Source organism: Stegostoma tigrinum, chromosome 7 (assembly GCF_030684315.1).
Source record: "Stegostoma tigrinum isolate sSteTig4 chromosome 7, sSteTig4.hap1, whole genome shotgun sequence".
Lineage (NCBI taxonomy): Eukaryota > Metazoa > Chordata > Chondrichthyes > Orectolobiformes > Stegostomatidae > Stegostoma > Stegostoma tigrinum.
In genome coordinates, this window is record NC_081360.1 from 47,917,410 (window position 1) to 47,932,837 (window position 15,428).

At 35.6% G+C, this 15,428-nt stretch overlaps 1 protein-coding gene across 3 annotated transcripts in view; it reads left to right on the forward strand.

Moving 5' to 3' along the window:
* Positions 1-15,428, forward strand: part of ola1 (Obg-like ATPase 1) — a 203,930-nt gene that overhangs the window by 105,422 nt on the left and 83,080 nt on the right. For all 3 annotated transcript variants that reach the window (XM_048535257.2, XM_048535258.2, XM_059647216.1), the window contains 3 exons: positions 7,090-7,265; positions 9,415-9,495; positions 9,803-9,900. In XM_048535257.2, coding sequence (XP_048391214.1) covers positions 7,090-7,265; positions 9,415-9,495; positions 9,803-9,900 — 355 coding nt within the window. The remainder of the gene's footprint in view (positions 1-7,089; positions 7,266-9,414; positions 9,496-9,802; positions 9,901-15,428) is intronic.

Genomic DNA, 15,428 nt, shown 5'->3' on the forward strand with positions numbered 1-15,428 from the left:
TGACTTTTGGTTAAAAGAGTGACAGTAACTAGTGAGGGAAAATAGACTGTTGAGGAAAAGTAATTGCTTTTTTTAATCAAGCTTCGAAGAGATAAAGGCAACCTGTTCTTTTCCAGAGGTCCAAAAGGTTATGGCTATCTCATTGAAAGCTACAAACTGTTCAGCTAGCTGGGAATGAATCTCTCAGTTGTTGATAGGCCTTTGTCATCGGGGGTCTGTGAAGTAAAGACTAGTTGTAAATCAGCCAGGGTAAAGAGATAACAAGGTGTAGAGCTGGATGAACACAGCAGGCCAAGCAGCATCAGAGGAGGAGGAAAGCTGACATTTCGGGTCTAGACCCTTCTTCAGAAATGGGGGTTGGGAAGGGGATTCTGAAATAAATCAGGAGAGAGGGGGAGGCAGATAGAAGATGGATAAAGGAGAAGATAGGTGGAGAGGAGATAGACAGGTCAAAAAAGCAGGGGTGGAGCCAGTAATGGTGTATCCTTGTAAATCAGCTACTTGTTGCTGGCCAAGTCTCAGATTGTACACTTAACTCTAAGCCAGTTTGTCTGCAACTAAATATCCCCCACTGTTTGAACAAACAGCAGTGTAAACAGCACTCTAATTGGTGGCAGTTTGGTTTTTAAAAAGTGTAACAATCTCCTCCGTGGTCTTTTCTTTTAAGTAAAAAAGTACTCTTCCCATTTCAATCCACAATAAAAATAAGACAGAAATTAAAACATGTGTCTTTACATGAGCCCTCAGAATCTTTTACATTTAAATTGGATCATCTTATTCTTCTGAACATGAGAGCATATTGGCCCAATTTTCTCAACCCTTTAGTTAAAGACCCTTATTTGGTTTTTGGGAGCAGAAATTTGTAATTTAGAGTCCTCTGCTTTTTTACAGTTTGGTGTCTTGCATTGTATCATAGAAGTATTTGGCAGCATTCAAGGGAGACTGTTAGTGTCAGGGAGCAAGCAGTATTCTCAAGAAACATAAGCCTACTCCTCTGTTAGTTATGTCATTTTATCTTTCAATGCCATTTTCTGTCCTGATTCTGACTACCATTCAGAAAGAGCTGACTGTTGTCAGACTGTATGGTCTTACCAGTGCTGGCAGCCCATCGGCACTTTTCTCACATTTAACACTGAACTTCTATAATGAGTAGCAAGGAGGTTTCAATGAATTGTGTGATTGTGCACACTTTTCTCAGCAGAGGATTAATAGAAAAAGTGTAGTGGAAATTTGATAGATTTCTCTGTTCTCCAGGACAGTTGGCCAATTGGGGTATCCCCATTACCTTTGCTGAGGCCAACAACTTCAGTACATTGTCTTCCAGATCTGTTTTCTTTGTGTGCAGCACTGACAGCATGCTTAGTCTTTTATTGGGAGAGCCTGCCATCATACTTATCAAACTCTGCTTTTATTGGGAGAGCCTGCCATCATACTTATCAAACTCTGCTTGATGTGTATAGTGCTTATTGAGTTTTCAGAATGATTTCGATGAATAGATACGGTTAGATTTTTAAAAACCTTTCTGTTAAACATTCGACCATTTTCAATTATAAACAGTAAAGGAATTATCTTTGTTTAAAAGAATGTGGAGTAACCGAAACCCTGTTAATTCTATGAGTTTATGCAATAAATAATAGTGATGAAAATTCCTGTTCTATGATGTTGGCTGGTGGTTAAAACAAAGCTTTTCGCTTCAAAGAATCTGTAAAAAGTTAAGGAAAATTGGCCAGAGTCCCTATTCCTCATCTTTCTGTGTTTGTAGACATAAGTCGCAGAACTAAACTTCAGTTGACAACAGTATCAAGTAGCTTGTTGGTGTTCAGCAACACAAGTTTACATGTAACTAATAGTTTATTCGATGAAATATCAGAGTCATTGAGCTACACCTCAATTAATTATTTGTTCCTATAGAGGCAGGCAAAATAGCCAGGATGGTGGTGACAGCGAAAGAACGTGAGTATAAACCAGCAGAGAACTTTGGGTACAAAACTTCTGTAGTTTCTGGAGTAGATGCTGTTACATATGAAAATCTGTTTCATTTTTGTATGTGCCACCATTTTCATTTCCATGAATTACACTACAAGACACAGTATCTGATATTATCACACTGCTGCATTTCTCAAAGTAAAGGGGGAATTGATAACAGGCATGCAGCCATCCAGTACTGCATCCTTTTTGTAATTAAATTATCATGTATTGTGCAGGTAGTTTGCAATTTTTTTTTGTGTGAGCTTATGGGTGTGGGTTACTTCCTGAATGAATGCACAACACAGAAAGCCATTCATGTATTGCTTTCTTTTATGTTGGTTGATAAAAGGCGTATTCCAGTGTTGTAAAAATGTCTAACTTCGGGTTTCGTTGTTTTAGAAGTATAACTTTTAGTTAGCTTGGGAATTGAATTTTGAAATGCATGATGAATTGGGAAGTATCCTGACTCTGAAAGTATGATAGACAGGCCTAAATTAATGACAATTCAAAAGTTGAGCTGTGTTCAGTTAATATGATCTGAGTGGGAAATTGGAAAAATTAAACTCTCTTTGAATTCCTTGGTGGAGAAGAGGGGTCTAGAATTGCTTTTATAGGTGGTTTAAATGCTGAAATAACTGCACAGAGGCAGGTATCCTGTCACCAAGTCATCCTTTATTTACACGCCCACAATACATGGACTCTGACCAGCCAACTCAGAGCCAGTCCCATGAGTGAGGATAGTCTGAATTTCCTGTTTATGTCTGTCAGCCGGGGCTCCCTGATTGGCCCAGGTAAACAACACCAATCTCTATCCATTCACTACAATTTCTTAATGTAATTTCCCAGCTTAAATAAGAACTTAAAAGCAAAACAAAGTCTTCAAGAATCCAGAGTTAACAAAGTGTGGAGCCAAAGGAATACAGCAGACCAGGCAGCATCAGAGGGGCAGGAATGTTGACGTTTCGAGTCAGGTCCGTTCTTCAGAAAAATCCTTATCCATATACTTTTCTGATCAAAATATATGTTTGGAAGGTGAAGAAATTAAGTGAAATTTCTACTTGACATTCCAGGCATCCCATATTGCAACAGAGATAGATTGAAGGGGAGGTGCTTTTTTTGGTTTTGGGTTTTTCTGTGTGTTTTCCATCAAGCAACAGAGATTTAAGTCTGCTGCTGAAACTGCTTGGAAATGGACAGAGAGGGGAAGCTGCCAGGAGTTACAGACCAATAAGCGAAAAGGCAATGAAGGCCTTGCTTGTACATGGGTGTCTGCAATCATTTAGGTGCCTAAGGAGAGATAGATGGTTACCTGGCCAAATGCTGATGGAAGGACCCCAAGAATTCTTGCCTCAAAGAATACCAGAAACGCAGGAGACTCAAAGTAAATGCCAGAGAGCTTTGTATGTCCAGTTTGCTCCCAGGAGAAGTGAAGAAGCCTTAAGATTCCAGGGAAATACAAGATAATTCTGTTGTGGATAAAATGGAATGGGGAGTGACCCATTGAGATTTTGGGTTTAAGGAATGAATATTTTATTGTGAATTAGTATTTGCTTTGTTTAATTCTTATACAGTAAAAGATGTGATTTAAAACAGAAAACCTTGTGATGTTATTCTTTCAGACAATAACTGGGAGTTTTAATTTATTTTTCGATGTTGATGTGCTCCCTCACCATCTACGTTGTCTTTACACCTTTCTCCTCCAAATATTTGCTTAAATGGCAATGTGATCTGTGCTTTGACTCTCTGATCTTTGCTAAAGCATTTCATTCTCTAAAAAATCTGACATTTTGGTTAGCAGTGTGCGAAGCATAATAAAGAAAGCAACTGCTAATTTTAATAAAAGCCTCTTGTTGATTTCACAGAAGTATATTCCTGTTGTACTAAAATATTTATAGTTTTAGAAATATTATTAAATGTTCGCCACTGAAAATAGCAGTCTTGGTTTTCCAATCCCAGGTATTATTCTGAAAAATGTAAATCCTTCTTTCTTTAATGACCTTCCTACATTAGTATGCTAAGAATTGTCAAGTACTCCTGACTGTAACTCTTGCCATGTTTTGTATAGATGTCACAATGTTCCCCGATTTATCAAATGCAGGATATTATCCAGTTTATTTTTTAAAAGATCTCAGCTATCTCTAGCTACTTTTCCAGTGCCTTGAATATTTGAATCCCTGGAATATCTATGGTGATCTAACTCTTGAGTACCTTTCCTTTAAGGGTTTGTTTGGCCTGTACTACTATTTGGATCTCTCCATTGCAGTTGAATCTTCTTCATTTATCTACTCTTCCTGACGATATGTTACAATGTTCCTATCAGATGTTACAGTCTTCTGTATTGCTTGCTAAACTGTTTTGAATTAGCAGTAAATTTTAGACTTTATTCTCTATTGCTTGCTAAACTGTTTTGAATTAGCGGTAAATTTTAGACTTTATTCTCATGCCTAAATCTAAATCAACTGAAACGAATATAATGCTAACCTCTGGACTACAGTAATTCCAACTATTTTCCAGGCTGAGCAATATCCATTTATGATAACTTGATTTTGTTTTTTGTTTTGTTATCTATCTGTTGATAAACTCTTTATCCATTCTACTACATTTCCCTATGTAACATATGCTTTTTTTTACTTTAATAAATTTTTAGCAACATGTTGTGAAATCTGTGACACATCTCTTTGTCCAGTTGTTCAAATTGTCAGGAAAAAAACCTTAACTTGTCAGATGTGATTTGCCTTCAGCAAATCTATCCTGGCCATGAACTAGCACATGCATTCCTATAATCTCGCTAATCTTAAAACCCTACCTACAAGTAATAAACTGGCATAGCTCCTCCTTCCTTTCTTAAACAATACTGTTACATTTGCTTCTCTCCAGACACAATTTGCATATTTAAGAAGGATCAATGTGTTGTAACAATAACCTGTACCTTATTTCAAATTTTCCTTAGCTGCAAAAAATACTTGTTGTTATGGGCTACCTACTTTATGGCCTGTGTTAGAATGTTTTTCCAGTACAAAGTTTGCTTCTACATATATATCCAATATTGACTACATTATAATCGAGTATTCATTTAGAATATGGTCGTCATAAACAATGTATGATCTTAAGGTGCATGGGTGTGTGGTATGCCATTGTCAATTTTAAATGTGGAACGTTTGTGGCATGTGTCCATGGCAGCTTCTTTAAGGTGTAACTTTTTCTTTTGCCTCTTAGTGGGTTGTATTAGTATTCTACACAGTGTTGCTCGTTCTCTGGTTCCCACCTGGCTTGTAGCTTAAAGGTCCTCTGTAGTAGATGCTCTGAAATGTTAGGCAAAGCGCCCTTCCTAGCAATCACCTTATATAGTCATATATGCACTTGACAAGCCATCAATATGTGAGATTGCTTCTTTCCCATCTGAATATTTATTTTGTCTCTAGAAATGTTACTAAATTATTTCTAAAATAAGAACGTCAACCTAAAGGTCGATTGAACCTTTTAATAGTAGTCCTTTGAAGGCTGTGTAAATGCATTTTTTATTGTTGTCCTTTTTGGTACAAACTCAGCTTTAAGCTCAATATTGGTCAGGACCTTTACGTCAGTTATCATTAGGAATAATCGAAAATAGCCTGAAGTTACTGAATGAAAACTTGCTGTGTTATGATCCGTACTTGAAAATTATTAGCCCTGGAAAATATACTGTTGTGCCTCTATTCAGGAAATACAAGTTTACTACAAATTAATCATTTGTACTTACTTTGTTATGTAGGGCAAAGTTGTGAAGTAAATGCTGAATTTTTATTTTACAGTATGATATGTAACTTTTTTCTGCCAAATTACTTCCTCATGAAAGCCAATTTAGTAAGAATCTTAGAATCGTAGAATCCCTGCAATGTGGAAACAGGCCCTTTGGCCCAACAAGTCCACACTGAACTTCAGAGCATCCCACCCAGACCCTTACCCCTAAAACCACCTAATCTATACATCCCTGAACGGTTATCTTCCATATTTACTAATGATCTTCTAATAGCTTGTTAAAGTAATCACATGTGAGCATGGCCTGCAGCCATTTGATCAGCATATCTGGCAAAACTGAAAATGAACAGTTAATATATGTATTTCCGAGAAATTACTAGGCTTGTTTTGCTAAAGCTAATGGTATTCTTCTTTTAATTAAGCAAACTACGATTTCGACTGGAGATTTTGACTCTAATTCTCAAAAACTTGCAACAGTGAAAATCAAGTGCTGAAAAAATAAGGCGGTGATGTTCCACTCTTATCAATTGCAACTGACTTAGAAAAATCCATAATATGCTGTAACCTTTTGTAGTAATGAATCATCATACTTGACTTGTGAGGGTGGCCTTTATGTTCTCTACAGTCTATTCTTTTCAGAATAACTGTCCAGCAATTGCAATCTATATTAAACTGATATTTCATTGCTTGATAGTTGCCTGATTTTTATGGCTTTCTTTGACTGTGGTAATTTATAGTTGCAGCTCTTTGGAATCACATTCATGCAGTTTGTTTTGCATAAGCTGAATAAAAATGACATGGAAGGGCATGAGTCAGTACACATACTCCAGTAATATCTGGTTGTTTTACCCTTATGTTTCCAGTTGGCAATTTAAAATTATGGCCCTAACTGTACTTTAAATATGTGATAATAGCATGTGTACCTAATAAGGGCCAGTACCGTTTCTTCAAACTGTGTGAATAGTTGTCACTCACATATGACAAATGCGCCGTCATCTGCTCTTTTCATGGCCCCCTAAAATCTATACCCTGGAATCAGGACGATGAAATTAGCTGCTGTGTAAATTGTGTGTCTGAGTGGTTCATTATCTAATCACCGTCGGAGCCCGAATGATAAAATAGATTGATTCTGAGAAGAGCTGTGCCAGATGAATTCAGCTATTTTGAAATTTGTACTTAATTTCTCATAGAAACAAGAATGGGCGAGTTCAGAATTAAAGGCGATTTTTAATACGCTGCAAACATACCACTACTTTCTTCAGTTTATTAGCAATTTCTGCCACTACAATCTAGATGGAATTTGGAGATTCAGTTCTGTGGAGTGTCTTTAACTTTTTAATAACTGAAATTGTATTTTAAAATTTCACAAAATGTTTCTTTCAGGAGCTTTTGAAGATGATGAAATTGTTCACATTGAAGGGAATGTAGATCCTGTTCGGGATATTGAAATTATTCATGAAGAACTGAGACTGAAGGATGAAGAACTAATTATGCCTATTATTGACAAACTCGAGAAAGTGGCAGTAAGAGGAGGTGACAAAAAACTAAAACCTGAATATGTAAGTGTTCTTTGAAAAGAACTGTTTTTTCCCATAACCTCATGAAATATTTGAAACTTAACGTTAAAGTTTACTTTCTGCTTGTTATCCTTGGCCCGTTTGCTGACAAATATAAAAAGGCTGGGTTTAATGTGATATTTTGGTGTATAAATTATAAGTGTCTGAGGCCAGGAATTGTAGACATCATTAGCACTGAGTAATTCATTCAGTAGCTAACCTAGGGTCAGAACGCTAGACTAATGGAAGTATTTGCACAGCCTTTTCATATGTTTTGAACATGACAGAGATCTTTAAACCCATTGCTTAGATCCTTGATGCCATAGCTCGGAAAAATAATACCAGTTTATGAATTTTTTTAATGCAAGGGGATCCTGTCTGTTTTGTTAGAAAGGCAAAACTTTAGCAGACTTTATTATTTTGTATGCCATCTGTTTGGGCAAAACTGTTGTGCCTGTTTGTTGTATTCACCATCTGGGTGATTTCACCTGCTGAAACCATTAGCAGACTCGGTGTTTTCTCAGATTAATCCTCCTGACATTGGTTTTTGCAATGATGGCTGGAGCAGGCATTCAGAATTTGCAGGTGGCCAGTGACGCACATAATTGCTGACAATTTTAGGCAATGAATAAAAATGGGCTACATCACTTGTCAAAGGTTGATGTAAAGACGCCAAGTGAAATCTCCTGAAAGCTTTTTTAAGTTAAAATAGTAGTTTATAAACATTATGTCCAACATTTTAAAATTCTTATGCGTGTATAATTGGTTTATGTCATGGTATGAAGTTAAAAAATATGTAGACATTTTAATTCTTAAAAACTCATGAATCAGGTATGTAGTTCTTGTGAAAAGGGAGATGGAGAGTAAAGAAAATCTGTTAGGTTTTGTAGATGTACATTTTGTCTTGCTAACTCCATAACCTTGGCTGATGGTAAAGAAGTTTTTTTAAAAACCAAATTTGATTTTGCTTGTTGTGATGAAATGATAGTAGTAAATTTTTGCATCAACTCAGTCTTACTGGAGACATACTATTCAAGTGATTGACTTCTCATTTTTTTTTTGGGTGCTGAGAAATGTAATAATTGTCCTTTCCATATTGGTGTGGCTCATGAAAACTACAATTACATTTTATAGTTTTGAAACTTGTTCTTGCACTGTTGCAATTTCTCTGATATTTTTGTAAGAGAAGCCACACGTAACGAAGAGTTGTCAACTTCAAGAATTTATCTTAAAATGTGTTAATAAATTAGCCGTCATAAATTTAAGTTTGATGTAGATTGGGTATTATCATTTTGCTAAAGGCTTTCCGTTATATGTTTAAAATTATGTGTTTAAGGAACGCAGATCATCCACCCTTCTAAATGCAGGAATTGAGTTTGACCTTTTAGGCTGGTGTGCCTTTTATTAACACCTGCCTGTGAAGAGAATCATGCCACACGCAGCTCCTGATTCAGAGCAATGAAATGGATAAGGAAAGGCTTGAAGGGTTCAGTTTGTGTCACTTGCTGTTTGCCGTTTCCATTTCACAGATGATTAATCTTTCTTTAAGGAAAGGACAGAGAAACAAAGCAAGTTGTCTCTTCCTGCAGTTGCTCCTTCTGAATGCACACAAGCTTGATGACTAGAAACCCTTTAGAATTCCTGTTGAGAAAGATGTTCTGAAACTGAATGCAGCTGGTTGGAGGTCACCAGCATGATTCTGTTACTATTGTGGAATTGAAGCGGTTTTTCACCCTCTTCATTTTTTGGAAGGGGGAGGTGTTGGCAAAAACACAAAAAATAGAGGAGAACCTTTGGACTCGTTTGACTCATTATAAGGTTAGATAAATATGTTAATACATTTTATTTAAAATAACCATCTTACTTTACTATCCTTGCCCTTTTTTCTGGTTCCTGGGTGGCTTTCTTGTACATCAGTATTAAGGGACCAATTGCATATTTCAGGGTAAGGAGTGTGTAATATAATGCTCATATAATCAAAAAATTAACATTAGCTGTAAGTTGTGTTTTTCCCATTCCCGTAAAATTTCTGTTGTGAAATGAATTGCACTTAGCTGCTTTTTAACAGCTTGAATAATTATCGAGTTCCTGTTGTGTTGATTTACCTTTTAATGTATTGTAATGCCCCTGCTTTTCTCTTGACCCCTTACAGGACATAATGTGCAAAGTCAAGAATTGGGTTATCGATGAAAAGAAACATGTACGCTTCTATCATGACTGGAATGACAAAGAGGTAAGACTTTGATGTGCAGTTGGATGTATTAATATCTGTTGCTTTGTTTCTTTAATCTGTGTTAGATGTCACTTTACCTTGTAGAAATCTTGTAATTAGGCTGTAAAGACTGTTGCATAATTCAACATTTTTCTTTGGGTCAGAGGGAGCCATTCAGTATCTTCATTGTTTGAGATGGCTCCTGTTTCTGTGGGGTGAGGTTAAAGCTGTTTAAATTGAAACGCATTTTGGTTTCTGCCAATTTTTGGGAAAAAAAACACAGGCTTCAATTTTTGCTCTAATGTTGATCTTTTACATTCTTTCTTAGATTGATGTTTTGAATAAGCATTTACTTTTGACATCAAAACCAATGATTTATTTGGTTAACCTGTCTGAGAAAGACTACATCAGAAAGAAGAATAAATGGTGAGTTTCTTACAGAAAGATTATGCAGAGGAAATTGGAATTTCAAAAAAAAAATTGTCTCAGAATCTGGTTATTGGTCTTTGTAAAACCTAATCACAAATGTTCCTTGCGTAGAATTTTGAATTGTACTTTGTTTTTTGGCATACGGTATCTCAAATAATTTTTAAAAGGTCTGATAAATGTATGTCACTGCAAGTGTATTGTACTGACTTTCTTAAGTAAGAATTGTATTATTTTCTGGACAATTAATTTCATGAAGTTTCTTCTTTCACTTTTCCAATAAAGGAATGCAGAATAATGAAGAATGAGAGTACTCTCATCTACATAATTTATTCACTTGTGTCTGAATGTATGAATATTTAGAATGTGCATCTGGAGAGATTATCTAATTATGATTAAAGTAAATGAAAACTATAGAAATGTGTAGGACCACAGAATATTTCTTAATTGCACGCTTGCTTGAAATAATGAAAAGTAATTGCTATAGTTTAGAATATAGTACACAAATTGTGTGGTAAGCAGCCTACCAACAAAAGGAATATTATTAAATAAGTGAATATGTATTAATCTATCTTTCTGCTCTTCAGTGTACAGAATTCACATGATTTTAACCTACATATCAGAATATATTGCTACCTGGCCTTAAGTGATAAATTTCAGGCTGTGTTCTTGCAATACCTTTATCCTGGTCTTAGTACTGTTACATGAATATGAAAGATATATATTTGTCTGTCTCAGGTAATGAGACAGATTCCTTATGCTGAAAGCGTCTCGCACCTGTGTAGAGATGATTACTGGTGGAAATTGCTGGCTGTAATTGTACAGCAGTACTACTTCCAGACTCTAATAGTAGGCATATTAGCAGAAGACGCCGTCTGTGATTTGCTTGTTGCAGATACCCATTTTTACTTTGGGCCAGTTACGATGGTGATTAGCTTATGGCCGATTCAAAAGAAATAATCAACAAGAATTAAACATGGTTTTAACTAAAATAACTACTGATCTTAACTACGACAAAAACAGGCTTGGTTTGTGAAATCAGTTGTAGTTTGTTCAGTCAGTGCAATAAAATATACTGCTTTGATCTGTTGTCTGTGTTTGTCAGAAGATCAAAGTCAATACAGGCTAGTGATGTTCCAAATGCAGATTTACCACATCGCCATTTTTCTCAATGGCTTGCTGCCTGCTGTTCCTATTTTCCCTCCAGCAAGTCACTGACTACCTCCCTGCACATCCCTTCCCATAGAAAAATTAAGGAAGTATTTCTCATAGATTTATGAGTGGAAGCATTTCATGATAAGGAATGGCATCGACTGAAATGGGTCAGAAGGAAGGTGATTGCCCTTTATAATACACGTTATGCTTAAGCTTTAATGCTTATTTATACAGTATGGTTTTTGTTTTTGAGTTTGTGAAAAAACCTTGTAAAAGTAATAAAACAGTGCTGTGTGAGTTTGAGGTAGTATAATGAACAAAGTTAGCACTTATAGGTCAGGATCTTATTTTCCAGATGTGAATAGTGAGTGTAGATCACATTCAAGGGAGTTCTTCCTTAATTAGCTTCTTGACTATTGTGTCTCGGTTTTCAGAAATGTTTGGAAGCAGTTTACTTCACAAAATTAGATTTGGTTGGAATTTGCAGTATATGTTAAGTGAAGAATAAAAGCTTGTGTAGGAGACTGAACAATGTATTGGTGTGTTAATTGTATATTGCTTGAAGCAGCTTAATAATGCAATTGTAATTCATCTTTAGTCAGTGATGATGAGTGATGCAGAAAAAAGAAACTTTCAAAGGAAGCAAGTTCATATTTTTCAGTTTTATGATTACATAAATTAATGTTGATATATTTGAAAACTATCAAAAATGAAGTATATTTAATATTATACAAATTCATTGGTTTCTTGCTACATGTATTGATCCATTTTAATTGGAGGAATTAATATTGTTTCTAGAGAAGATGCTGTAAGTTAATAAATGTCCCATGTAGAACAATGAAGAACAGATGTGTTGGAGGCTTAAAGGCTGTTTGAAAAAAGTGGTATTGATAAGGAGTAACTGTTTTACAGAAAAGAAAATGCTGCAAAAAATAGTAGATTTCTGTTGGTATATTCCTTTACTTTGGCAAAGATGTAGGGTCCACAGTATGATTAAAGATGATGCTTTTGGAAGAATTGTGTTGCTGATGCACTAAGCACAACAAGCTTAGTTAAACATTGAATCTTCTGGTACAGCATGTAAGGAATTTCTTTTTTCTAAATAAAAAAGCAATAAATTTGATACATTCTCTCCTGTTCTTCAATTGTACCGTGGCTGCTCTCTCAATTTTATACTGTGCTCTGTCTGGAGGTTTTCCTTTTATTAGCCCAGTATTTTTGAATTTTCTCAACTAAATTCAACGTGATACTGAATAACTCTTGTCTTACTCAACTTGGTTACGGATTCCATCTCCCTTTTTCTTATGAATTTAAGAAATTATTACACTAAATTATACGTCATGATTTTTTTTGCACCGCAGTCTTAAGTTGTTTACACAAAGATTACTGAGGTCTGTTCCTCCGTTATTTATGCTTCTGTTTATTTTACTGCACCTTCAGATGATCTCATCTAAATTGAGTGAGTTAACCTTACAAGTATGGTTTACTGTGAATCCTCCTGTTGCAATGGATCAAAATAACAGAAACTGTTGGATCACGGAGGACTAGGACATTTGGTTAGTAAACTGTAATTTTATTTCAGGGATGTAACATCAACAGAAAGTGGGATCTACAAGTTGTCTATTTTCTGGTAGTAAAAGTCATGTACTATATTACTATGAGCAGTTTCCAGCCCATTTTTCATAATAATTGACCCAAGCTCTCCATTGTGTGACCCATACTTCAAAAGGCCACACACAGGAAGTTGAAGTGGAAAAATTTGCATTGTGCATAATAACAGTTTGCCATTGAATGATGGGTTAATGGCACATTTTGTGGAACTTGTACTTAATTTTAATTTATTTCACCTATTTTTTCAAATGGCAAAAATACTTCTATTCCAGAATGTGCTTTTCTCTCTTTACGCATTTTGCAATTGTCAAACAGTATTTATCTACCTTTTGGACGTTAAAACTCCTCCACTTATAATTTTACAAAGAATAAAATTCAAGCAGCAGAAGTTTGGATTATTGCTGAATCTCTTAAGTTGTATTCCAAATAGTTCAAGGAAATGTCAGGTAGCCAACCTGTGTGAGATTACTTTTCCTGCCACTTATCTTGGCCATGTTGAAGAAATTGTGATTAAAATTAAAATAGGCCATGATTGCATTGTATATGCTCATGCATGGGTATTTTTCTGTTTTCTTCAAGAGTGTTTTTTTCTAAGTTTTGTCTTTTGAATCAATGTATGATTCTCTACAAACATTGTCGGACTGTAGCATCTTCCTATGTTAGTGGACAGCATGAATTGATGTCTATTTTGATTGTGGAACCCATTGTATCACAGACCAGTTCTAGATAAATTATCATATTTACCTTTAATCTTCATTAGTATGTGGACTTTAACCTGGAACTGTGATGTTTATAACCAAACTTACTGCTACTAAATTAACATAAAACTTCGAATTATGTTGTTGGTCATCAAGATTGGAAGCACTTTTATATTATTTCTGTCTTGGCATTAGGCTGATCGTAATTTCTTTGCTAAATTTCAGATCAGTGATTTATATGTCTGACCTTTCTACTCCAGATTATGATTTGACTTTGTGGTTTTTGTAGTAACTGAGCTTTGGAGATACATTGTTGAGAGATCATACTCATCCCAGCAAAAAAGCAGTAGGTGGTGTACTTCAGAAAACTTGAATCGTTTCTAAAAGTGAGCACATTTCTTGTTTTGACTCTGTGTGCCACTTCAACTTGTTTAGTTTAAAAGAAGTACCTAAATGCCTGCTTGATGTGCTGTGACCTGCAGGACATTGGAGCTAGTTTAGGAAGGCATGTTTAACATGAATAGCTCTTCATCTATTGTAATTTTATTCACTATTTCTGAGTGTAATATACACATATCTGCAATGTAGTAATCCATTTTTTAAACTCTTAGTTTATACAAAGGATCTGATCATTGCATTATGCTACTTAAACTCCCTATACTACTTGTGAATGGAAATTGGCAAATGAAACTTTCAGCAAGAACCAAGCACCAAAGTTTAAATGTAAAATGGACGTATCCATAATAATACATTGCTGGCAAAGCCACTTAAAGGCTTTTTTGCTAGGATAGTTTTGGTCCCCATTTTTGAGAAAGGATATAGTTATATGGGAGACACTTGAAAAGACATTCACTGCACTGATTCTTGGGATGGAGGGGAGGCTAAACAGTTTAGGCCTTTATTCATTAGTATTTAGAAGAATGAGGAGCATTCTTTTGATACATACAAAATTTTGAAGGAGCTTAACGGGGCGAGTTGTTGATGAGAAGATGATTTTACGCGTTGGAGAATCTCAAACTAGAAAACATGATCATTGAATAAGGGGATCCTCATTTAAAGCTGAAATGTGAAGAAATTTATTCTCCCAGAGGATGGTGGATGCTGGAGTTTTTTACCCCACAGAATTGTGGACACTCGATTGCTGAATGAAATGGTAAATTTTTTTTTGAAATATCAAGGAGTTTAGAACTATGAGGAGCTGGCACAGCACATGAGGACTGGGGCAGATCAGCTGCAGTCTTTCAGATTGGCGCGGTAGGCTTAAGGTATTGATTGCCCTACTGCTATTCCTAGGTCTTGTGTTGTTTCATAGTAAAGATGAACATTGTTGATTTTGATGTGAAGCTTTGCCAATAGTGAATTTATCTGATTAGAGTTGTTTTCTTAGATTATTGGTAAGTTTATGGGAGTTCAAGCACCCTCATGCCAAAGCATTTCGTTGCCGTCTTTTGTTGGGTCAGTAAAGCAAAAGAACTTTATTGCAAATTTGAACTCTGATAATTTAACCCAGTATCTGTTCTGGATTATGTTTGCGGTTTACATGTCTGAACTACACTTTTGCCTGAAGTACCTGATTGTCCCAGTGATGTATATGGTATCTTTTTGTATTTACTGATCATCTCTGTGACTGCTGTCTAACTTTGGGTGGAGTATTCTGGAAGTCTGTCCACGTGATAGTTTGACCCAAAATGTATGCAAATGTCACTCAAATGTTGCTGTATTTATCCTATAGAGGTTGTGTTTCTAGTAATATATGGAGGTACTTCATTGTTTTTGTGAAGATTCATGTTACAATGATTGTGTACAGTGATGCATATGGACCCTTCAACCTGTTTTTCTTTTGAGAGTTATGGGAAGGAAAGCAGGACATTTGACACTCAAATTGATTAATTGTTTAGCTAATTGAACAAGATTTAAACTAATTGCTTGGACCTGTGTACCGGAAATCACTTGACTGGGTTTGTGGCTATCTGGCGTTGTTTTTTGTTTGGAAATTGTTTAGATTCCAGTTGTGTCACAGTGTGATTGAGAGAGAGCCACCCAGCTTAGCATCTGATTGTTTAG